At 41.8% G+C, this 24,365-nt stretch overlaps 1 protein-coding gene across 2 annotated transcripts; it reads right to left on the bottom strand.

Annotated features, from left to right (window-relative positions):
* Window positions 1-4,941: 4,941 nt before the first annotated feature.
* On the bottom strand, window positions 4,942-24,033 carry LOC141786434 (uromodulin-like). 2 transcript variants are annotated; one of them, XM_074665078.1, is made up of 10 exons: window positions 23,882-24,033; window positions 23,657-23,711; window positions 23,478-23,585; window positions 22,545-22,753; window positions 22,298-22,455; window positions 19,031-19,145; window positions 18,797-18,924; window positions 18,171-18,354; window positions 17,598-17,703; window positions 4,942-5,107 (listed from the first exon to the last, which is right to left on the bottom strand). In XM_074665078.1, the coding sequence occupies exons 1-10, from the start codon at window positions 23,894-23,896 to the stop codon at window positions 4,971-4,973; spliced, it is 1,215 nt and encodes a 404-aa protein (XP_074521179.1). In that variant the 5' UTR covers window positions 23,897-24,033; the 3' UTR covers window positions 4,942-4,970. The 2 variants fall into 2 exon arrangements, with proteins under 2 accessions (XP_074521179.1, XP_074521181.1); XM_074665080.1 differs by having other exon boundaries at window positions 23,657-23,708.
* Between the last annotated feature and the right edge of the window lie 332 nt (window positions 24,034-24,365).

Below are 24,365 nucleotides of genomic sequence, written 5' to 3'. Positions count from 1 at the left end.
GGATTTGTGGAGAATGCATGTAGATAGTCTTAAGCTGTGCTGAGCTTAGCTGGATTTGAGCTGTAAAGGCCTGTATGAGATACTCCTGTTTTCATTGACTTTACTGGAGCCATGAGTGAGGCTGTCAGGTTAGTGTAACCGGGGGTCCATTTTAAGGAATGTAACATAGCTGTGGTTTCAGCATATGAGTGGGAGATCTTGTCTATTCGCTATTCGCAGAGCCCCCTCAAGGGATAGGGTATCCCTTGAGGGGGCTCTGTCCATTGTGGGATCTTTGGAGTGTTAGCTGCTCTTTTCAGCATCTGAGGAGCCTCATTAAAGGGATAGTTCAGTTTTTTTGAAGTGGGGTTGTATGAGCTCTATGTGACCACTAAGGACATTAGATACAGTAGAAAGTTGTCTCCTCTCCCTCAGTAAGACACAAACTGTAATGGATAGTGACGAGGAAATAGACGCTAACAGGGAGAGACGGTACCAAATTCAAAAGCTATTATCTGCCTACAAGAACTAAAATCAAAAAGTAATACCACAGTTTAAGAGTACGCTACATAAAATATTTTTTAAGTGCATCAAGTCTTTGGAAATATAAACATTTATCTGGACCTAACTAACTGGTCATGTGTCCTTCCGCACAGCGCTAGTGCGCTACGTCCCCCCTCCTCCTTTCAGCTGTAAGGAATGTAAACAAGCTATGCTTCGCACGCCGGTTGTAGCCTTGTGTAAGTTTGATCAAGTATCGTAATTCTTTTGTTTGTACTCTAAGGATTGTGAGGCAGCGTAGGAAATTCAAAATGAGTGACCATGACAGCGACGATGAAGTTCCATTCACTTTGGAACCAAAAAGGATACCTGTATGAGCCGGAGTAGCTACACAGAAGAGGAGCTGCTACAGATGGCGACTGAAAGGAATACAGAGGAAACATCAGCAGACACTGGACATCGAGATAGAGTCGGAAATACTCAGTGGTGTCAATGTCTGAGCTGTGACTCAATGCCCACAGATGCTGAGTGTTACTGCTGTCACGAGTGGAACTTGGTTACAGACACTCTTCAGGATTTATCTGAGTTAGAGGACACTGCTGGCTCTCAAGCCAGTATAACTCATCACACAGATTTCACTGCTCTTCTAAATTCTGGAGTGTCCTGTAACAGCAACAACAACAACAACAACAACAACAGTCGTGGCAGCAGTAACACTCAGCATCTTGATGTCCAGTGTCCGTGGATGTCTCCTCTGTAGTCCTTTCAGTCGCCATCTGTAGCAGCTCCTCTTCTGTGTAGCTACCCCGGTTCATACTGGCAGTGGCGTCGTTAGGCCTAATTTGAGGGGCTGAAGCCCCCCTAAAGTATCACCAAGCCCCCCTAAATGATTTGAGGTGATTTCAACATACTACTCACACCCGCTGTGGTTTTCGCTGGTGATGTGAAATCGCGAACGAGTTGAGTCTTTTGTATAGCTTTTTCAAATGAACGGTGAGAACCGATTGACAGTCGTGAGTGAGCTGTTGGTTCTGAAACGTGCAGGCAATTTGTATTCAGTAATGGCCTGCAAACAAAGGGCTGACAGAGCAGCGAATCAGTTATTTTTGTTCACTGAAAAGCGCTGTTCGAAAGAGTCGACTCGTTCGAGAACGTCCCATCTCTCGCGAAAACCATCCCGGTACTAGTACAACTGAAGTTACGGAACAAAGGCTCTTTTTAGTAGTGGAAGGAGATAACACTTTGATAGTAGAAGCTAGCTTAACTAATGAGGTAAAAAACGACTCACAAAGGGCACTCAAGACCGTTTGGAGGGCTGAAGAGTTTATCTGATGAGGCAGAGACAGGTTAAACTTTCATATTGACTCCCAACGTTTGAGCTAAGCTAGGAGCGGTGGGCAGGCTTTATCTGTCTCTTCTTCCTTGTTACTGGACGGACAGTCAAAAGGATGGAGGCTATCTTCTTGTCATGGACTTAGGAGTAAAGCAAGACACAAGAAGTCTTTATTTAAGCCATCAATGTAGAATGGATATCAGGAAGTTTTTCCAAAAAAGTAAGAATTTATCACTGATGGTAGTTAACAATTGACTCCAGCCCCCTGCTAACAGAGTTTATGATTATTATTATCATCATATTATTGTGATGAATACAACAATAATAATACATTAACAATAATCACTCCGCCATCCCTATTGATCTGTAGGAGTCAGGGCAGAGGAGCACAGGGAATGAGAGGGGAGAGACCTCCACTGGAAAGGTGAGTCTAAAGACAGAGTAATTTGTCTGTAGGACACTGAAAATAAATAAAATAAAATTTGAATAAGTAATATGGTAAAAATGAGATAGCCTAACTCGGTGGGTAATAAAAACAGCTAAAGCAGAGCAGGTCATAAAATTAGAAGTGATAGATCTGGTCTAAAAAGGAGAAATAAAACAGGTTAAGAGGATTTAGATAAATAAAATAATAACAATAAATTTTACTAAATACAATCAGCTGAAAGCCAGACTAAAAAGGTGGGTTTTGAGTTTACTTTTAAAAATATGAACAGTTGGAGCTACCCCCATGTCTTGAGGTAGGCTGTTCCACAGATGGGGGACGCTCATGTGCGCCTGTACTGCGCCTCTCTTGGCAATGCAGGAAACTTGCAAAGTGCGCCGGTCACGCCCTGTGCGCACAGCGAAGGCCGGCGCAGGGCAGGTGCGCCTGCGCCTGCGCCTGCACCTGCACCTGCGCCTGCGCCTGCGCCTGCGAAATTAGAGCCCATTAACTTTATGTGTTGTTTTTTTGTTTGTTACATATTTGATCATTTGCAGCTCCTGGGGCTGAAGCCCCCCCTGTCCCTAAATCCTAGTGACGCCCCTGCATACTGGTATCCTTTTGGTTCCAAAGTGAATGAAACTTCTTGGTCGCTGTCATAGTCACTCATTTTAAATTTCCTACGCTGCCTCACAATCCTTAGAGTACAGACAAAAGAATTACGATACTTGATCAAACTTACATGAGGCTACAACCGGCATCCGAAGCATAGCTTGTTTACATTCCCTACAGCTGAAAGGAGGAAGGGGGACGGAGCGCACTAGCGCTGCGCGGAAGGACACATGAAATGTTTATATTTCTGAAGACTTGATGCACTTAAAAATATTTTATGTAGCGTACTCTTAAAGGCAGGGTTGGCAGTCCTGAAAAGCTAGTATGAATTTGAATGTAGCATCTCATCAGGACTCCTCCTAGCCCCTCCTCCCCCTCCCCTTGGAGCTCCCTCAAAGCAACGCCCCCGCTCACATGCACAGGCGCCGCTGATTCGCGACTCTGATCGTGAATGACTGAAAGACGGACTCAGCACATCATTTTATGTTTTGCACTATGTCCAGTCATGTCTCATTTAGAGGTAAGGAAACACCAAAACGTTAAAACGTAAAGCTAAAGAAAAACAATAAACAAATGTGGCTTTTGTCAGTGCTCGTGACTGTCATGTTAGAATCGTCCACTTTTACCTGTGACATGATATCAGGAGTAAAGCTATAATACAAATAGTACATGTACATTTTCTCTAGTACTTACCAAATATCACTTCTTTTTTTTTGCTTGTCAGAGCCCCTGTGGTGAGAGTTTATTAGACTCTGATCCGAACTACAGCCCAGAGCCAAGTACCTCATCGGGTCAGAGGGGACATGCCCGAGGTCGAGCGAGAAGGGCAGTACTTGGAGGCAGGGGAACAGAGCAAGAAACGAAAGCCTCCGTGTTTCTTGTCTTGCTCTGTTTAGCTGGAGGAGCAGCAACGGGCAATCGAGGTATAGGTAGCTTTTCCGCCATTCTGCAGTGCTGCTCCTTCCTTCTCAGCTCGGCCACGCGCACTGAATCATGTGCACACCAGTGAAATGTACGCACAGGAGGCGGGCAGAACGGCGACGGGTTTTGATTGGTTTACAAAAAAGGTGTCCCTGGAAGATGATTGGTTGGTGTTTTCCCTTTTTAACTCCTGCTGTAGATAGCGGATATTTTCTGCTCTACTAACACATCATGTATTTCTTGCTATCGGTACATATAGATCATTTTAACCAGCATAACAAAAAGTGTATCTAAATCAAACTACCAATTTTACCTTTAAACTGTGGTATTACTTTTTGATTTGAGTTCTTGTAGGCAGAGAAAATAGCCTTTGAATTTGGTACCATATCTCCCTGTTAGCGTCTATTTCCTCGTCACCATCGATTACAGTCTGTGTCTTACTGAGGGAGAGGAGACAACTTTCTACTGTATCTAATGTCCTTGGTGGTCACATAGAGCTCATGCAACCCCACTTCAAAAAAACTGAATTATCCCTTTAAGGTTCAAATATGCAAAATGGATATTCTAACAATTTTTCAACTGGTCTTAAGACTTTGATCAGGTCTGTATTTTCATGTCATCTAGAAATTTAAACCATCTAATGATCCATGATAAATTGACACAGGTTGCATCTTACTTCTCTAAGATATGAAATTCAGAGACAGCCTGTATTGCGAAATTGGCCCAGACAAAACAGTTGGGACTTTAATACATAAGGTTTGGCAGTCCCTGAGTTTAACAGGTTTTTGGACACTAGTTCTATGACCTTATCTTACATACTTGGTAGACTGGTTCCTCATTAACAGTGTCTGCTGTTGCTAAAAAATAATCGATCACAAAAAAAAATAGCAAAGCTTAAGTGATATTTTTAAATTTTAATGAAACTATTTTGTTACGTGACATTTCTACTAAGGTAGGGATAAAATGGCTTTCTCATCTTCACCAACCCCAAGCAAAAATGGTCGCTCAGGGTTGAAAGGGAAAACTTGCCTCTGTAACAAACTTAACAGCACAAACTTGTGGCAGAAACCTCAATCTGATTTTGTGCTATTTTTACTCTCCATAACATACTTCACCCTGGCTGTGCTGTGATATAGGATCATATCTGAGAAAGAATAAAACCAGAATTAAACATATTTAAAAGTTTTATTAGAGCTGCTTTTAGTAGCTATCCGTCAGTTGGCTCGCCTTCAGTGCAAGTCTCTTGTTGCCTGCTTTTGCCACCATGATGAGGATGATGACGAAAACGCCCACAGTCCACACACCAGCTACTGGTAGAACCACAGCCATCACAGTGCCTGAAACAAAGTTAATTTATTTTGGTTGGCAATAATGTTATATATTAAACAAAGGGAAAGGTAAACCCTGTAGAAAAAAAAGAAAATGGCTGCACTAATCTCTTAAAAACATTTAAATCTTTCTTTCAGTTAAAACAATAATTTAAAAGTCAAGCACTTCAGTCTTAGTAATTAGTAAAACTAAATTAAGCACCAAACATTAGGCAATTTGTTTGGGATCTAATTTCTTAATGGCAAAATAAACTGTTTGGCATTAGCAGAGAAAATTTGGCAATTTTTAAAGGTTGCAATGCATATACTCTGTCAAAAAAAAAAGTCCCAAAAAACTCAACAATGAAAAATCTCTGGAAGCCCAATTCAGGTGGGTGGAGGGGCAAGGCCAGAGGGACCACAGAACACAAAAAGTCAGGGGCGTCCTGGTGGCGGGCCACACAACAGGCATAGTTCAGGAGGCCGGCCTGGTGGCTGGCCACACGAGAGAGAATGTTTAGGAGGCTGGCCCGGTGGCTGGCCACCTAAGGGACCTGGTGTCGGCCTGGGAGCCGAGTGAGGTGCTGATGTCTGCCCGGGGATGTCTGAACAAGACGTTGGGGTTGGCCTGGGGACAGTCAACCAAGGCTGGGGTCGGCCTGAGGACGGCTGAGCCTGGCACCAGGGTCAGCCTGGAACCTGGGCGAGGCACTAGTGCTGGCTTGGTGAGGGCCAAGCAGGGAGCAGGGGTTGGCCTGGGAGCCGAGAAGGTTGCTAGATATGGTCTGGGTCCCGAGAGGTTCACTGGGGACGGCCTGGGTCCAGAGAGGGTTACTTTAGATGGACTGTGAGACGTGAGAGTCACTGAAAATGGCCTGTTAGCCCAGAGAGGCACTTGGGATGGCCTGGGGACGGCTTGGGAGCCGAGAGAGTCACTGGGGACAGCCTGGGAGCTGAGAGAGTCACTGGGGACAGCCTGGGAGCAGGAGCCCTGGGCAAGGAACGGTGCTCCGCCAGTCCTCTAGGCGAGGAACAGTGCTCAGCAGGGCCTCTGGGCGAAAAGCTGTGCGCGGCAGGGCCCCCAGGGGAGACAGCAGGGCTTGGTTGGACCCCAGAGCTAAAAGCTATGCTCGGCAGGTCCTCTGAAACAGGAGCAGGGAGTGGGGGGTGCCCTGCTGGTTCAGGGGTGGGGCTGTTGGTCCTGGCTGAAGGACCCCCCAGTCTCTTGCGCCGGCCTCCCTGGGTGCCTGGAAAGATGGACAGTCTGGTTCCCCTTCAGGGAGACCAGTCCTGACCCTCCCCAGTCCATTCAGGGTCAGGAAAAAATGATTGAAAATAAGAAACTCTTGAAAAAAATCTAAAGAATCCGAAAAATCTGCTGGGTCCATTTGGGGTTGGGTCATTCTGTCATGAGAACCCCAGGAAAACAAAGGAGGAGAACCCAATCGCAGATGAAACAAAATCCTTTTTTTTAACTAAACTCAAAATCCCAAAAACTCAAATCAAAGAAACAAAATCAAAAATACCAAGAATCTCACAAGGAAAAAACAAGAGGCACAGGAAACACGGAACATGATGCGGGATAGCCAGAGTGACAGCAAACAATGACCCAAAAGTGATCAAAAAAACACAGAGACTTTATACACAGGGGAGTGATTAACACAGGTGTGAAACAAGACACAGGTGAAACTCATGAGGAGCAATCAACAAGGAGGGAAACACAAGGAGAACCAAACCAAACACAGGGAAACTCAGACAGAGACCAAATACATAAAAGACACCAAAACACCAAAGACAACCACAAAAAGACATACACATGACAAGAACCAAATCAAAACCACAAGGGACACAAACCAAGGACAAAAACTGGAAACACAGAACACTCAAAATAACTAAGATTAACACAGGTGACACAGAAACACAGAAAAAGCACAGAATTACAAAGAAACACAAGAAGACAAACACAAGAAAACCCAGAAATATACAAACCAAAAACCCAAACCATGACATACTCAGCACTGCTGTTCATCCCACAAGTGGATGTTTCTTATAAATGTGGCTCCATTTAAAAGGGAAATAAAGAGACTTTCATATGGGATATGAAATTCATATGAAATGAGATGTACTATAGAAAAGCATTGTTTCAACAAAGAAATAATCCAGAGGCACCCTTAACTGTAGAAAATTTGAAAAAACAGTTGAACAATGGAAAAAGGCAGCTGTTCCTGTTTGGATAGAATACCTCCAGGTTTTTTTTTTTCCAGTTTTGGCCTCAGCTTTCCCATTGTTGTTGGATATGATTCATGTTTTGTTTTACTCTTAAAGGCTCTTTTCCTCCAATGGACAAATTCCTTACCAAAAGTGCTTTTTATAGATTCTTGGGTCTTCTAAATTCTAAATTAAGCTTCTTGCTAAGGTCTTGGCAACCCAAAGGGATCTCCAAATCCAAAAAGGAAGTAAACAGACTTTCAAATTCTACAATTCCAGTTTCATTTAACAGACATCCAAATATGTTGTACAAAACAAGCAAAAATTTATAAAGAAGAGAAAACCTTAGTGCGAAAAAGTGCTACAAGTTATTTGGCTGCAGGTGCTGCCATCAAGTGCAAGATTTTTTTGTTTCCCATGTTGAATAATGCAGCCATAACTAACCGCAATAAATACATATATATACTTATATATGTATATAAAATATATATAAAAAACATATATATATATAAAACAATATATAACAATATAACAATATACTTCAGCGTTCAACAACATTCAATAATCAGTGCTAAATATTAACTAAGAGCTGGGTCTGAGACCTTCTGACTCATTCTACCCCTGAGATCAAAGAGGAGAAAGGTCAGGTTAAGGGCTCAAGTGTTCCCTGAACAGATGAGTCTTCAGATATGTCATTAAAGGTCCTCTGTGGATTGTATAGAGTTAGGTAATTCATTCTATCATTTGGGAACAACAGAGAAGAGGAGTCTGGCTAGAGATTTAGAGCCATGCTGGACTAGGGGCACCAGCTATCCTTTTCTCAAGCAGAGCGTAGTGGGCGAGAAGGAGTGCAGACCTGGATGAGGTCTACAAGCCAGAGGAAGTCACAAGAAGAGCTTTGAATTTGATTGGAACATTGGAAGCCAGTGAGGAGATATTAACAGTGGGTATGGCGTGCTGTTTTGGGCTGGTTAAAGCCCAGACAAGCTGCTGCATTCTAGGTATTCTGCAGGGGTTTAAATAGACACGCAGAGAGGCCTGCTACAAGAGAGCTGCAGGAGTCGATGCATGAAATCACAAGAGCCTGTACCAGAAGATGTATGGCCTGGTGTGTCAGGTAGGGTCTGATTCTCCTGATATTATAGAGGACACATCCACAAGATCAAATCATCACCCCATTGAAATAATGGTGGAAGTCTTTTTTTTTTTTTTTTTTTTAACTTTACCAAATACAGGGCATGTTATATTTATTAATAATTTCACTAAATAAAAGGCCTTCACAGAACATTGTGTGTCAATCATGAAAGATTGAAGAATAAAGTGACTTAGGTCAATTTTTCTAACATTCTAGTGCGACTTTGGCAACTTTAAACCTGGCTCAAACAGGTTCATTCCATAGTGCAAACTCAAAACTGGAATTACCTTGAGTTAAATTAAACAAATGTCAGGTAAATCAAGTTGGTCAGGAGGCAGTCCTTCCTCACTTCTCCAGGTCTTCTTTGTTGGGTTTATATTGAACTTAACCCATGTCCAACGTCCAGTTTTGACATCTTTTTGAAAACGAACATTTAACCGTCCTTTAATTCCATAAAGCAAACTCAAAACATAAATAACTTTAACCTTAATCGAACAAATCTCAGGTCAATCATACTGACCTGAGGCATACTCATACATCTCCTACCAAAAAAGCAAAAACATTTCTTTAACTTTAAAACTGCACAGCACGTCACCCTACTGTTAATCTTTCTTCACTGGCTTCCAGTGGTGGCTACAATCAAATTCAAAGCTCTTCTCCTGGTTTACAAAACATAGACAAGAATGGCCAGGTCTACACTCCTTCTTGCCCACTACGCTCTGCCTGTGAAAGACACCTGGGGCTTCAAGCCCAGCGCGGCTCTAAATCTCTAGCCAGACTCTTCTCCTCTGTTGTGCCCAAATTATCATTGAATGAATAACCTAACTCTATGCGATCAGCATAGAGTTAGTCCTTTTCTACTTTAAGAAATGTCAGAGGACTCATTTGTTCAGGGAACACTGAGGCCTTAAGCTGAGCCTTCTCTTCTTTGTCCTCAGGGGGTAGAATGAGTCAGAAGGTCCAAGACAGAGCTCTAAGTAAATTTTCAGCACTAGTTGTTGAAGGTTGAAGTATATTGTTGCAGCAACTAATTGTGGTTAGTTGGCTATATTATTCTACATTAAAAATATAAATAAATTAATAATTAAAAAAAATCTTTTTGCACTTCATGGCAGCACCTGCAGCCAAATAGCTTGTAGCTCTTCGTCACACTAGTTGGTTTTACCTTCTGTCTACTAAATTCTTGCTTGTGTTGTATGTTGCTTTGGACAAGAGGGCTTGCTGAATGAAACTGTAGAACTGTAGGAAATTTTGAGGGGTATGTGCTCATTTATGTTTGGTAACAGAAATAAGTGGGCTCGCCAGGAATAGGTAGCTAGCTAGAAGTAGCTAAGTTCTAGTTAAACTATAACTTGTGAAATTCAGACTAGATTACTACACAACATTGTACCCTAGCCTTTATGATAGTGAACCTAATTCCTCACCAGTTGAGACTGATTCAAGAATCATGTTTACAGCTGCTTCTGCACAAAAGATTATGTTTCTTCTTGAAGCAGCCGCCATCATGAAAGCTTGTTAAATTGCCCAAGTCACACATTTTATCCTAAATAATGCAAAATTTTGACTATGATCCTTTTAGCTGAAGATTTAAGTGATTTTACCAGAGGTGGCTAGTATCATCAACAGATGATGTAAGCCAAAAACTCATTTTCGTCAAAAACAAGTTTGGCCATTATTTTAATTGGGTGATGGAATATTTATTATCAAGACGCATTTTGACAACAAAAATTATCTACTTGACACAAATAAGTCTTACTTTTTGTGCTTGTTTATGATTGCCACTCTCCAGTAATGATGTGTCTGTTTCATTTAAGCAAGCTCTTGTAGGAGAAAGACTCGACTCCACCCATACACAACAGAATAAAGCAACTATCTTCTCTCTTCACCACTTTGCCACAAGCACAACAAACACAGATTAACCTCCCATGGCATGGTGTGTGGCATGGGACCAATTAATTGCAGGTAAGGGGCAATGTCAACGCTCGATATACTCTGTGAAGTTTTGTATCAGAAGAGTCTCATTTTGTCAGGCACCCTCAATTAATAATTGATATTGAATTAATAATAACTTAATATTTTTTTGGTTTGGTTTGTTTATTTCAAAGAGATGAACGTTTGAAATTTTTGTTGATTAGGGTATTTTAGCTTGATATTCAAGGTGCCTCAGTTGTCAATGATAATCTATTATTTCTTTGATCACAGTTGTTTTTCTAACCCCTCAAAGCACTTTTACTCTATATTCACCCATTCACATTCACACACTGATAGCAGAAGATCCTGTAGTAAGGGACCATCAGTATTAGCTAATATCATTCATACAGATACATGCTGCTGAACAACAAGGGGAGTAGCAATGGGTTTGGTGTCTTGCTCAAGGACACTTCAGAATGTGACTGCAAAAGCTGGAATGGAAACCCTGACCTGAAACAACAGGGAAGTGTGGGGCAGTGGAATATAGGCCTGTGTCACCAACAAATTTTGCTGGATGATAAATTGTCCCTCAAATTATTGCTGATAAATGATATTATTGTCAAACCATTTTAAAGGCCATAGACTTTTATTTCTAATGAGTATTTTTTTTTTTTTACTGTTACCATTCATAAAGATATAGAGTGAGGAACAAATGGGAACTTGCACTTATTTTTCTTACAGTCTCCCTAAAGGTAAAAACTGATACTCTTCATGGAGAAAATGAGAAGGGTCTTTAATGATCTTGTTAGCCAGTCTGATGGTTTGCTTTGAGCAGCTGCTAAGAAAGAAATTCTGAACACTCTGCTCCACCATTTTTGAACAGATATTCAGCAACCCAAGAATCCTTGTTCTTAGCTGGACTGTAAGGCCACAGAACCAGACTGTGCCTCCATACTGCAGGAAACTGTAAATGGTGGCACAGAAAAACAGGTGTAAAATCTTCCTACTGGCACCAAAAGACCGGAGCTGTCTCACAAAATAGATCTGCTGTTGGACCTTACTGCAGATATAATCCACATGCTGTGACCAAGAAAGAGCGCCATCCATGTACACTCCCAGATATTTAAAGGAGTATGACTGTTTTATTAGGCTTGTTGTGAATAATGACTGGAGCAAATGTACCGTTTGTATTACCAAAAATGACATCCTCTGTCTTCACAGGGTTTGATATGAGGTCATTCTGGTCACACTTCAGGACCACTCTTCCCACTTAAAGGGGACATATCATCCTTGTTTCTCCTTTTCACTATGCCAGACTAGGATGCCTGTAAAGCATTTCTGCCCTCAGTACAAGTCATTTTGTTCCTTCATTATCCCACAATAGCGTTCTCAATATCCTCATTTTAGGCCATTCTGAAGATCTTGTTGAAACGCTCCAGTAACCTTGCAATGTCACAGCCCTTTGTGCTCTGATTGGTCGGTTCTATCAGAGGGGCGGAGGGGGTAGAGCCAGGGGGCGGTTTTTGCAGCATGGCAGTTTTTACAAAATCGCCATACTGGATAGGGGTAACCCGGCGAGTTTGCTGTTTGCCAAAACTTCACCGTAAGGCATTGATAGCACTAATAAAATGGCAAAGTGTAGGATACGTCCTTTTGTATTGGACCCCAAGTCAGACCTGAACGGTTGTGCAGCTCAGTGGGAAGAAAATCCACCTCAACACAGATCATCTCAGTACGCTTCAGTGTGGTGAGTCAAACGGGTATTGTAACATGTATAGTTTATACGTTTATACTAGGCTCTTGGTGGGTGTATCCCTCGGTGGCGGTTGTGTCACTAACTGACTTCACAGAGGAGGAGCTGCTTTATCAGATTACTCCAATAAAAAGAGAGGATCCTTGTGTCGTCATGAAGGTCGAAATCTCGAAGCAAAATGTCAATGACCTATTTTCAGAGGCATCAAATCGCGTTCTAGGATATCCAAAAAATAAAATATCTCATTTTTTGAAAATTCAGGGGGTGTAAGGTCTTGTTTTCAACTTTATTATTTTATATGTAAGTGTTAAATCACAGATCAGCATCATATGTCCCATTTAACGGTAGTTAAGGTCTGGCTGCTCCCCTCTCTGGAATTGGAGTCTTCAAACCTTTAAAAAAAATGTTAAGCCTCTCAGCAGAGGCCAGCTCATCATTTGTTATGAAAGGCTTGCTCTTCCACTTGGCATCCCTGCCATGTTTTCCAGGTCCCACATCTTCCTGAGGGGACTAGCATCAAAAGCCCCCTCCAGGTGTCTCTTATGCATCTCTTGCCTTCCTGATCTTGTCTCTCAGCTCCTTGTTTCTTCTTTGCAGCTCCAGAGAGTTTCCTTAATTCATGATCTGTTTGATATCTTTTGTTATCTAGGTTTTGTTGTTAGGAAACACTTCAACTGTTTTTTGGGGATAATAGACCCTACACAGAAGTTTATGGAGTCCGGTGTAACTGTGCATGCAGAGTCCGAAGTGCGGCCCCGTAGCACTTCCAAGTTAGTGCAGTCAAAGCTTGCTTCTAGAGTGTCTTTGCTCTCCCTAGTCCGTATTCTTGCCTTCTTGGTTTGAGGTTTGCTACTTTTACGTTTGGTCACATAAATTGGAATCAGGTGCACGACATTATGGTCTGTTAAATATTGGTGGTTTGACTCTGGACTGATACGCATTGCTTATGTTTATTTTACATTTATCTATTGTGTAATCCTTTCTTGAAACACATTTTACAACCCGTTGAAATCCTGGAAGAGCTTTCTCCAGGCTGCAGGTGTTAAGATCTTCAAGTATAATAGTGGGGGCATCAGGGAACTGCTGCTGTCGATTACACACACACTCAGCTATTGCTGTTGATTACACACACACTCAGCTATTGAGGCTGCAGCGTGATGAGCTTTACCACGTAGACAACAAAATGCAGAATGCTGCTGAATTCCAGAGGGAGATAAAAAGATCTCAATTCAGTGCCCAAAACCTCAAAGTCACTGTTGCATGTCATGAGCTGGATTGAATCTTGACGACACGGTGGATAGGTGGATCGGTGGATCAGTGGTCTGGTGATAACCAACTTTACTATGACACAATGATATGGCACCAACTTAGCTCTTTGCCTATGGTAAACCAAACTGGTTCTCAGAAAGAACAATCAACTAAGCACTAGCACTAGCACCAGTACCTAATGAGCACTGGTGGAAAATGAGCATTAGACTTCATCAATTTTTTGGCTGCATGAAGAGCATGTGTGAAGTAGTCTTATCTTATCTTAATCCACCATGAGTACAGAGCAAGTTACAATGGCAAGGAAAAACTTCCCTTTAACGGGCAGAAACCTCGGACAGAACCAGGCTCATGTTAGACAGACATCTGTCTCGACTGTGTTAGGGGTTGGAGAGAGACAGATAAAGGATAGAGACTGGGAGAGATAAGTGTGTGTGTGTGTGTGTGTGTGTGTGTGTGGGGGGGGGGGGTGCTTTATCAAAAAGGAAAGTTTTAAGTCTATTCTTAAAGGTTGAGACCGTGTCTACTCCCCAGACCTCAACCGGTAAGTTATTCCAAAGAAGAGGAGCCTGATAGCTAAAGGCTCGACCTCCCATACTATTTTTAGAGACCCTAGGTACAACGAGCAGACCTGCATGTTGAGAACGCAAAGACCTAGACGGATTATACGGAACAATTAAGTCTTTAAGATACAATGGCCCGATGCCATTAAGCACTTTGTAAGTTAGAAGAAGAATTTTAAACTCTATCCTAGATTTTATAGATAACCAGTGTAGAGACACTAACACTGAAGAGATGTGCTCTCTCCACCCAGTCGAAGCCAGTACCCGAGCAGCAGCGTTCTGAACCAGCTGAAGAGTCCTAATAGACTTATTAGGACAGCCGGATAAAAGAGAGTTACAGTAGTCCAGCCTAGAGGAAACGAAAGCATGTACTAGTTTCTCAGCATCGCTCCGAGACAAGATGTGTCTAATTCTCTTTGATATTGTGAAGATGAAAAAATGCCGTCCTTCAGACCTGTTGGATGTGAGAGTTAAAGGACAGGTCCTGATCAAAAAGAACTCCCAGGTTCCTGACAGTGGTGCTGGAAGTCAAGCTGAAGTTATCCGAGGCAGCAATGTTGTTCAAGAAAGCGTCTCTGAGATGTTCAGGTCCAGAAACAATGACTTCAGTCTTCTCTGAGTTCAGCAGTATGAAGTTTCTGCTCATCCAGGACCTTACGTCTTTGAGGCAAGCTTCAAGTTTAGATAAGGGGTTGGTTTCTTCAGGCTTCATTGCTGAGTGTCATCTGCATAGCAGTGAAAGTTTATGGAGTGTTTCCTCAATATAGTGCCGAGAGGAAGCATATACAAGATGAAAAGAATCAGTCCGAGCACTGAACCTTGAGGAACTCCATATTGCACCCTGGTGTGCAAAGAAGAGACGTTGTTCACATGAACAAACTGATGCCGATCCGAAAGATATGATCGAAGCCAAGCTACAGCGGTTCCTGAGATACCAAGAAGACTCTCTAATCTCCACAGAAGAATGCGATGATCAACAGTGTCGAAAGCGGCACTGAGATCAAGCAAGACAAGCACAGAAAGAAGAACACTGTCCGAAGCAAAAAGTAGATCGTTGGTTACTTTCAGCAGCGCAGTCTCAGTGCTGTGGTGGGCTCTGAACCCAGACTGAAAGACCTCAAAGAGACTGTTGCTATGAAGAAACTCACAGAGCTGATTCGCGACAACTTTCTCCAAGATCTCAGAAATGAAAGAGAGGTTAGATATCGGTCTGTAGTTGACCAAAGAGCCTGAATCAAGTGTAGGTTTTTAAGAAGAGGCTTAATAACAGCAACTTTAAAAAGTTGGGGCACGTAGCCCATCAGTAAAGACACATTAATCATCCTTAGTAAAGAAGATCCGACCAAGGGAAAGACTTCCTTCAGCAGTCAAGCTGGGATGGGATCCAGAAGACAAGTCGATGGTTTGGCTGAAGAGACAGTTGAATCCAGCTCTAACAAGTCCACAGGCGAGAAGCAGTCCAAGAGTATATTAGCTCTAAGCGACGTTTCCGCAAATTCGCCTTTGGTCGAAGGTTCTATCGCGGTTACATGTAACATATCTTATCGTTAAAAAAGCTCATATAGTCCTAACTGCAAAGTGATATAGGAATGCATGACTCAGTAGAGTTATGACTGTTTGTCAGCCTGGCTACAGTGCTTAAAAGGAATCTAGGATTGTTTTTGTTCTCTTCTATAAGAGTCGAGTAGTAAGTTGCATGCGCAAGCTGCAAAGCCTTCCTATATTCATTTAGACTATTTTTCTTTCAAATTTCCTCGATTTTTGTTTGAGCTCACGAGTTTGAGCGTTGTACCACAGAGCCGAACTATGCCGTCTGAGAGTCCTCTGTCTGAGCAGAGCAAATGAATTGAGGGCAGCTTGAAGAGAACCCGTGGTATCCGCAACAAGTTGATCAAGCTGAGAGGGAGCACAAGAGCTCTCTGCAAAAGTAGAGCAAGAATTCAAGGCAGCAGGAATAGCTTCCTTGAAAATGTCTACGGCTCTGTCAGACACGTTCCTGGACAAGATGATTTTGTTCGCAGGTGAGAAATCCGACAGCAAGAATTCGAAAGTAATGAAGAAATGATCCGACAGAAGAGGATTCTGCGGTAAGACAGCCAAGTTGACGGGTTCCACGCCATAAGCAAGAACAAGATCCAAGGTGTGGTTAAAGTGATGAGTAGGATGGTTCACAGACTGTGTGAAACCGAAAGAATCCAGAAACGACATGAAGGCAATATAATGACTATCATCAACAACGTCCACATAAATATTAAAGTCACCAACAATGATGATTTTGTCCGAAAGAACAACGATGTTTGAAAGAAACTCTGAAAAATCGAAGAGAAATTGAGAGTATGCGCCAGTAGGCCGGTAGACGATAACAAACAAAAACGGTTGCATGGTTTTCACAGCTGGATGCAAGAAACTAAGAAAAAGACTTTCAAAAGAGCTAAAGCCTAGTTTAGGTCTAGTGCTAGTATTAAAACTAGAGTCAAAAATAGCTGCCACCAAACCCCCATGATACCACACACTCACGTGACCGCAGATTCCGCACAGATGGAAGACATGCAGCATTTCGTCCTCTCTGTGATTGGCATGTAGGTGTCGGGGTAAGTGACGATTCTTTTGACCAATCAACAGTCTGCAGTGTGTTGCTCCACCTTCTGAGAGCGGATGGGTTCAGACTGGCCAGAAAAGAAGGCAAAAAAGTAGGCAGTCTCGTCTTGGTTTTTAGGGATCTGTCCCGGGATAAGTCAGTGGAAAAAAATGCACTCTGTACCTCTGCAGCTTAAGACTTCTGACCAGTGTACACTTTCCACGTGTCATTCAGTGCTGCAGACGGTTTCTCTTGCTTAAAGACCTAAAGCAGGTGACTGGCAGAGTTTACAGAGCTGCAAGATCAGACAACAGTCCTCTTTGAGTACCTGCTTTATCATATCACTGGAAGCTGCAGCTGTCTCTTGGGGAAAGAAATCGACAGGCTTGGGTTGATGTAAGTAAGCCTCATCACCCAGACCATTGAAAAAGTCTCCAAAGGCACCTTGACATTTCTCAAAGTGAGTTCTTACAAGCTAATGGGAGCAGATCTTTTTGACTCTTCCTGGAGAGGATTGCCTAGATCCTTCATCACACCAAACAATATCTAAACCTTGTCAGTGAAGGACTTCTGAGACTGATTGGTCTGTTCATGATGCCTGATACCTTCATTTGCTACTTTGACCTGAAATGCCAACTCATACAGGTTGGCTCTTATCTCATCACTCCTTTAAAATGACACAAACCATAGAGCTTGACCACAACATTTGAGTGATTGATCATGGATGCTGTCTTTCAACTTGATGCAATATCTGTGATCAGACAGCTTCCACAAAACACCAGTTTGAATCATGTCATATCTGCTATCATGAAAGTGGCAATTTAATCTACTAATGATATGGATTGGCTGGAGATTGAACCAGTGACTTCCTCGGCACATGGGGTGGGTATTTAAACCACTAGGCCAAGGAACCCCTTTAGATTTCTAAATGATGTTAATTATTTAACGCCATTCTTCCAAGGTACAAGCACTTACACAAAGATTTCTAACTCATCCATTTACAAGAAAAAAAAACTTTGGGGTTTAAAACCAAAACAACTCGAGGTGTGACACAGCAAGGTCACATGAGAGGAGTTTAGCAGTAGTAGTAGAAACACAGGGCTTACTTGATGGAGGTCTGTTGGGTATTTCAACCCAGATGGGTCCATAGGACAGGAGACCCTGGGTAGGTCCTGCTCTCACAGCCTCTCTCTTACTGATGGAGCTACAGCTCTGTGAGAATAAAAACTTACTGTTTATAACTTATCATTCTTCATGTTAATACAGTATTGTTATGGGCCTGCCCTTGTGTGCATGTTTGTTTGTATGGGTGCATGTGTGTGTAGGAACTTTGTATAACACAACCCCAAGGTATTAGCATTATTGGCTAGTCACACAGACCTGCAAGGCCAGTCTGTGATGTGCCTGTTGAGAAGTTAGCCAGATTTTTATTTTCTTTTTATTGATACAAAAATATTGTTTCATAATACCAAATGCCACAGAGATCAGGTTAACTGATTCAGATCTGCATCAATGGAAATAAATGCAAGACTTATCCGTCAGTGTTTTTAATTTTTTTTTTTTTTTACTTAACTCTTTTCTCTTCATCTATTTTGTCATGTTGTACTTGATAAATCTTACAAACCTAAAACCACTCTGACATGTCTAGTAAATGTATTAAAACTGAATAAAGTGCTTACTGGTGTACAGGACTTGTGGTCGGCAGGCTCACACAGCTGAACAGTGCAGTGCAGGTAGAGTTCATAAGATTCTGTTGTGAAGCGAAACATGTCAAAGCTGAAATGGATGGTTGAACTTCCTCCGTTACGGCCTGACTGTCCCTCTGTTGTGTTCAGAAAGGAAAGAGTCCGGTCTCTCACACACCTAGGAAAAAAAGTTTCACAACAGGTCGCATTTCTATAGGCTTACCTTTTTTTGTTTCACAGGCAGAGACACAGCACAGCAGGGAGCTAATGTTAAGTGAGTGGGGGGGGGGGGGGGGGCTCTGACCATGAACAGTTCAATGCAGAGTGAGACCTCAACAATGAAGTTTTGTTTTGTTTGTGGTAAGAGATAAGTTGTTTTACCATTTGTGTTCTTATGTGTTCAGATTTTTATGCATTGCTCTTCTGAATGTTTTGGTAGTCTGTCAAAGCACTTTGTTATCCCCTGTTTTAAAATTTGCCATAGAAATAAAATTATCATTCTAACTCTTATTTAATTCTTGGTGTCAAGGTGATATCATGATAAACTATTAATGACACATAATACTATTTCAAACATGTAGGACCCCACACAGTGAATGAGTACTGGAGGGTGCTCTGACCCGTTCTGCAGTAGGGTGTGAACTGATCCCCTTGTAGTGTTTGGCTGGAAAGACTGCGTGGCCCAACACTCATCCACCAGCAGAAGGAAGAAATCAGCAGGCTCCACCACTGACACCTCCACATAGACCTAGAGACAAGGTCTGTTAAGGCCTTCACTGATGTGATAGAAATAGTTTACAGAAGATGACTTCTATTTAGTTTAAAATGGTCTATTAAGGTTATGGTTGACCTACCTTGTCTCTGAGTTCAATGGCTGGGGCACTGCTATAGGCCTTGGTGTAGGAGTGGTCTGTGTATAATATTAACTGTACTCTGGCATCAAGATCATCCACACGCATCACTGTCTCACTGTCAGAAGGGGGAAACAATTATCACTAAGAGAACGGAAAATGAAACAGCTTCAATATCATGCACATGGGCACATAAGCAGCCCGTTACAGTCACTCCTCTTTGTTCTTCTTACTAGTAATTTTCTCCATTTTTAAGTAATCATATCAGATATTTTTCTGGCGATTACTTCAAACTGTGGTAACCGCCCGTTACCTTGACAATACATCCATGCATGTGCACACACAGCAGTGTGTACAAACCTTTATTATTACAGTCTATGGTACAAACACAAGAATACAGTGAGAAGAGCAAATGTGGGTCTGAAAAGGTGACAAAAAAAAGCAAAGGAAAAGCATAACAGTCTGATGCCATCACATGTGCCAGGCTTAGGGGCCGTTTACACGACAAAAGTTCCAGGGTGAAACACAAAAGTTTTGTTGCGTTTCAGCCTCGCGTTTACACGGAAACAGTGTTTCAGCCGACCTAAAACGAAAACTTTTGAAAACAGCCTCCAGAGTGGGATTTGTATGAAATGCTGCCGACACCGTTGCTGTGTAAACAGTCAGCCAGTGTTTTCAGTGGAAACTGTCACACTCCGCTTCGTTCGAGCACATACACAACAGGACAACAGTACTGTAACCAAGGGTCTTTCCTGACGCCTATACTGTTCATAATAGAGAAAATAGAAAAACACGAGGGAACTTTCATCCAGACGTTCCAACTTTATTTCTCCGCTTCAACACTTTAACGTCACTTCCAACCACACACCAACACTTCCGTTTTTGTCCTTCAAAATAAGACACATAAAATGGCTAACAGTACCGTTGTTACGATCGTTGCAAACTACTGTGTTGTGCTTGTGCTGCTCAATGTGCTGTCTCTGCTGACTGTCTTCATACAAATTGTGCATCTGTTGCTCTACTTTTGCACTTAGGGTGTTTTCACACCTACAGTGTTAGGTCGACCCAAATTTAGATCGACCTATATTTGGTCCCGTTTGGGTTGGTGTGAAACCAAAATCGGACTCTGGTGCGCACCAAATTGGTGCGGCCAAAGGAGGTGATCTCGGTTCGGCTCTGGCCACACTCTGGTGCGCACCAGCTGTGGTGTGAAAGCAGCCACACTCTGGTGCGATGCAACTGTCAGGCGAACTCGGCGAGTTTGACATTAGAGGGCTCCCGTGGAGTTTTGTTTGTGTTGCAGGACAGCTGCGCACTCCAACATCCTTAACTACCCTTATATACTCATCTAAAAAGCAGAGCTCCCCCCTGACTCCTCACGTCAAAAACACATTGTTTTATATGGCCTATCATACAACAGGCATTAATTACCTTGTCGGTCGTCTGTATCTGCGTCTGATGAGGATCTCACGGTACATGGTAAGAATCATTATTTCTGAATTTCCCCTCGGGGATAAAAAAAAAAAAAAAAAAAGTATCGGCGTCTCCAGTGCATCTGTATGCTTTTTTCAAGCCGCAGCTGCGCTTCATTTTCTAACACTATCGTTTGCAGATGGTTATACACACAAACAATATAGAACCATATAGAAATGAATTTTAAGCACTTTCAAAACTCGGCGTAGGCCTATTTGACTCTCCATCATCTCTGATTTAAGCAAACAGTTCTCTCGGCGCTTCCAGACTCCAACTGAAAGTACGCTGCACGCACTCTAGCCGTTGTCGTCATGGGAACATGACGCTCTCAAAATACTGTGGTCCCGAGTGACAAAAAGCAGATGTGAAAGGAACCGCACTAGCTGCAAAATGGCAACAAAGTATCAATGTGACATTCCAAGCCGCACCAGGGTGCGCACTATCAGGTGTGAAAACACCCTTAGTATCCCCAAATCAACAGTTGATCAGCTCAACTCTGCTTTGGTGGAGATCTCCCAAAAGCGGCTCTGGACAAGAGAGTTATAGCACCACCTGCAGCCCTGGCATGCTTACTACAGCATATTCAGTCCCTCAGCGCTTCCATGTAAACGCAGATTTTTTTCACTGCTTTTTAGCGTTTTCAGATGAAACTTTGTCGTGTCAACGGGGCCTTGGTAACTTTGTCCATCAAGACAGGATGATAAACTTCAAATGGAGAGGATTAAACAGGTAAGGATAGATGTAAAAGAAACAATGCTGCCTTAAACCATCATACAAGTTTACGAATTGTGTATAGTAATAAAATAACATTATATAATTGAAGTCATAGTATGATGACACACCATGCAGTTTAATAGGTCTTTGTCTGTAGCCCGCAGTTACACAGGAGGAGAACTACGACCAGTTTACAAAACCTCATACATTTTATAGGACATTTACCACACAGTTAGGCTGTTTACATTATATTTTACTAAAATGCTGATATTTAGTCTACTAAAACTAGACTAAGACTGAAAGGTTTAAGACTATCTAAGACTGAAACTCTTATGGTATATAGTCGGCTAAATCTAAAAGGTTTAAGACTATAGGCTTTAGGACTAGACAAATACTAAAACTTTTATGGTATTTTGTTGACTAAAACTAGACTAAGGCTAAAAAATTTAAGACTAAAATAAGACTTCATGATATTTAGTTAACTAAAACTAAACTAAGACTAAAACATTTGATTCTGAAAGGTTTAAGACTAAAATATTTAAGACTAGACCAAGACTAAAACTTTCATGGTATTTAGTCAACTAAAACTAGACGAAGACAAAATCAGAATTTACTGTAAAAATTAACACTGGTTTACATGGTGCTCAGCAGGTAGTTCTAAAGCTGGCCAGCTCATGGCCTAAACCACTGGAGATTTCTGCAGGAGTCTGGATTATTGAGACGCATCGGGATGCAGTGCAGGACAACTCTAAGATGGGAAGAGAGCTTGTATTGAGTATTCCTTATCTATTTAACTTTCTGTTATCACTCTAATGTTCTTACATTTTTGAAAAGCAGGTAAACTCCCATTTGTTCAGACTTGCCTTTGTTTGACCTGTCTACTTTTTAATGTTTGTTTATATGTAATGTAATCTAATCTCCATTTCTCCATCCTATTTTACCATCTTATTGTGAGGCACTTTGTGACCTCTGGTCTTAAAAGCTGACATAAATAAACTTAACATACTTCATTGTGGATAAGGGCAACTGTAATCCCCCCTTCAAGATAAAGTGTTTCTGATTCTGGTCATCAGTTTTCCTTACGTGGAAAAGGGAATGATCTGGAAAGGCAGGCTCACTGTTCTGGTGTACGGATAGACACAGGTATAGTCCATCTTAATGACAGGATCTCTGATGATGTTTCCAGTTACTTGAGGCTCTGACAGGAGACTCAGAGTGTACGAGATGTGAGTGAAGTTTTTCTGGAAGAAAAGGAAAAAAAAGAGAGCAGAAGAATTTAAGTCAGAACTTTTCTAATGCTTGACTTTTATCATTTGCGATCCATCCATACCTCCAGTGGCTTTCCTCCACATTCTAAGTATTTGTCTTTAGATATCTTGGACATGTAGTAGGTTACACCATTGATCACCTCTCTCTGAACATGGCACAATTTGTTTGGCAGGTGTAAAGACTGCAGTGGCGCATTGTGATACTTGAAGTAATCCTCCAAAGCTCTGATAGTTATAAAGTCTTTTCCACAAATCACTTTGACATCAGCATCTGGAACATAAAAACACACAAAGGTCAGAATAAATATATGTACGTGGGGTCACCCAGCTCCGTCAAGACAATATCAAAAACAGTGTACAAAGGGTCTCAGTGACTTTTGTTCAGTTTCTCTTCGTCTTTACTTTACGGAAGGGCTTCATTGGTAGCCTAATTTAACTTTGTCTACTTTATCACTGATGGTTTAATAAGTCAAGTGCAAAATACAAATACAAGTATCAATACTGAATTGTACAACTGTATTATTTGACCAGTTTTCAAGCTTTACATCATTGTGTGGTGAAGTTTATACTACATTTTCTTCCCGAAATCCACCTTAAATCCTACTCCTGTTGGAAATAGGATAATCCTGTTTTTATTTTTGGATCAAAGTGGTCCAAATCCTACAGAAAAGTTCTGGACAACACAAACTGAAGCTTTGATCCAGATCAAAACTAAGATTGGATTACATGATCTAAGTGGATTTTGAAATCCTCCTCTCCCTTTTGAACAACCCATTTTCAGAATTCAATCCAATCCATGTGGATTATGTTTGAGCGACTGGCCACATATTTTTAAAAGTAAAACGAAGTATTGATATGCACTCAGAGGCAACTTTATTAGGTACACCGACCTGGTACTAGCCTATCAGTGTAAAATAATGCACATCAGTGACATTTTGCTATCAAAAAATAATCTCAAAGACAGGCAGAACAAGGATGAAAGAACATGTTCCTACTTCTGTCACACTTGTCAGCATAGTATCCACTAGCACATTTGCAGCTTCTTTGGTCTTTAGACAGAACACATCTGGTGCTGTTGGAGCAGTGGTACACACTGCAGGCCCCTGTGCACACAGAGACTATTAGGGACTGACTGGTCAATGAAAACCATTCAATAGAAAGGAGACATGTTTACCCTCAACGCTGTGGTGAGTGAGTCCGAGGAGTAGCATGAGAAGCACGCCCAGCTGCTTCAAGAAAAAACAACAACAACAACAACAAAAACGTTTACACTTTGTCGGCTGCTAATTCAGAATTTAAACCCGCGGCTTCCTTGTGGAGAGAAACTAATCATTGAGCAACACAAAGACGTCATTTCGCTCAACTCTCCTTGTTCAGGACTTTAATTAAGCCTACCCACCTTTAAACAGAACATGGCCACTTTGTTTAGTTTTTTTTCCCAACCAGTCTTGTTCTTCAAACGCGAGACTGTCCGTCAAACGGGATGTTTGCCTCCGTGGTTGACGATTTCAAGCCCCACTGCTCTCCAATCAAGAACACCTGTCAGGGTTTATCTGTGCGCGTGCTCTGCATTTCAGGCAATCATTTCCTCTTTCCCCATGCAATGGAAAGGCATTGGTGTATTAAAACAGCTTCTTTGGACGACAACCTTGAATTTTAAAAAGTTATTTAAATAAAAAGTTATGAAAGAAGGATGGAAATCTCTGATAGGCTAGTATTTATTTGTTGTTTTTATCGATCCAGTAGGCCTATACCTAGGACTTCACTAGGCCTACCATTAGTATGCTGTTTTTCACCCTGCTCCGCATGCATAGATAAAAACTATGATGTTAAAAGCAAAATAAATGAAACTTATTACACCATATGAAAAGGTGTGGTAAACA

The sequence above is a fragment of the Halichoeres trimaculatus genome, unplaced genomic scaffold, assembly GCF_033239565.1.
Source record: "Halichoeres trimaculatus isolate MK-OKI-2021-1 unplaced genomic scaffold, fHalTri1.1 fHalTri1_scaffold_28, whole genome shotgun sequence".
NCBI lineage: Eukaryota > Metazoa > Chordata > Actinopteri > Labriformes > Labridae > Halichoeres > Halichoeres trimaculatus.
Note: the sequence above shows the minus strand (reverse complement) of the source record. Positions and strands in the feature narration are given on the sequence as shown.

Bases quoted from the DNA above. Each gene is read 5' to 3' on its own strand.
- LOC141786434 (XM_074665078.1), bottom strand. The intron at 22,754-23,477 runs GTAGGAACATGT...TTTATGTTCCAG, and splicing joins TGCTGACAAGTGTGACAGAA to ATGCTGATGTCAAAGTGATT. The intron at 18,925-19,030 runs GTAGGTCAACCA...CCTTGTCTCTAG, and splicing joins CCATTGAACTCAGAGACAAG to GTCTATGTGGAGGTGTCAGT.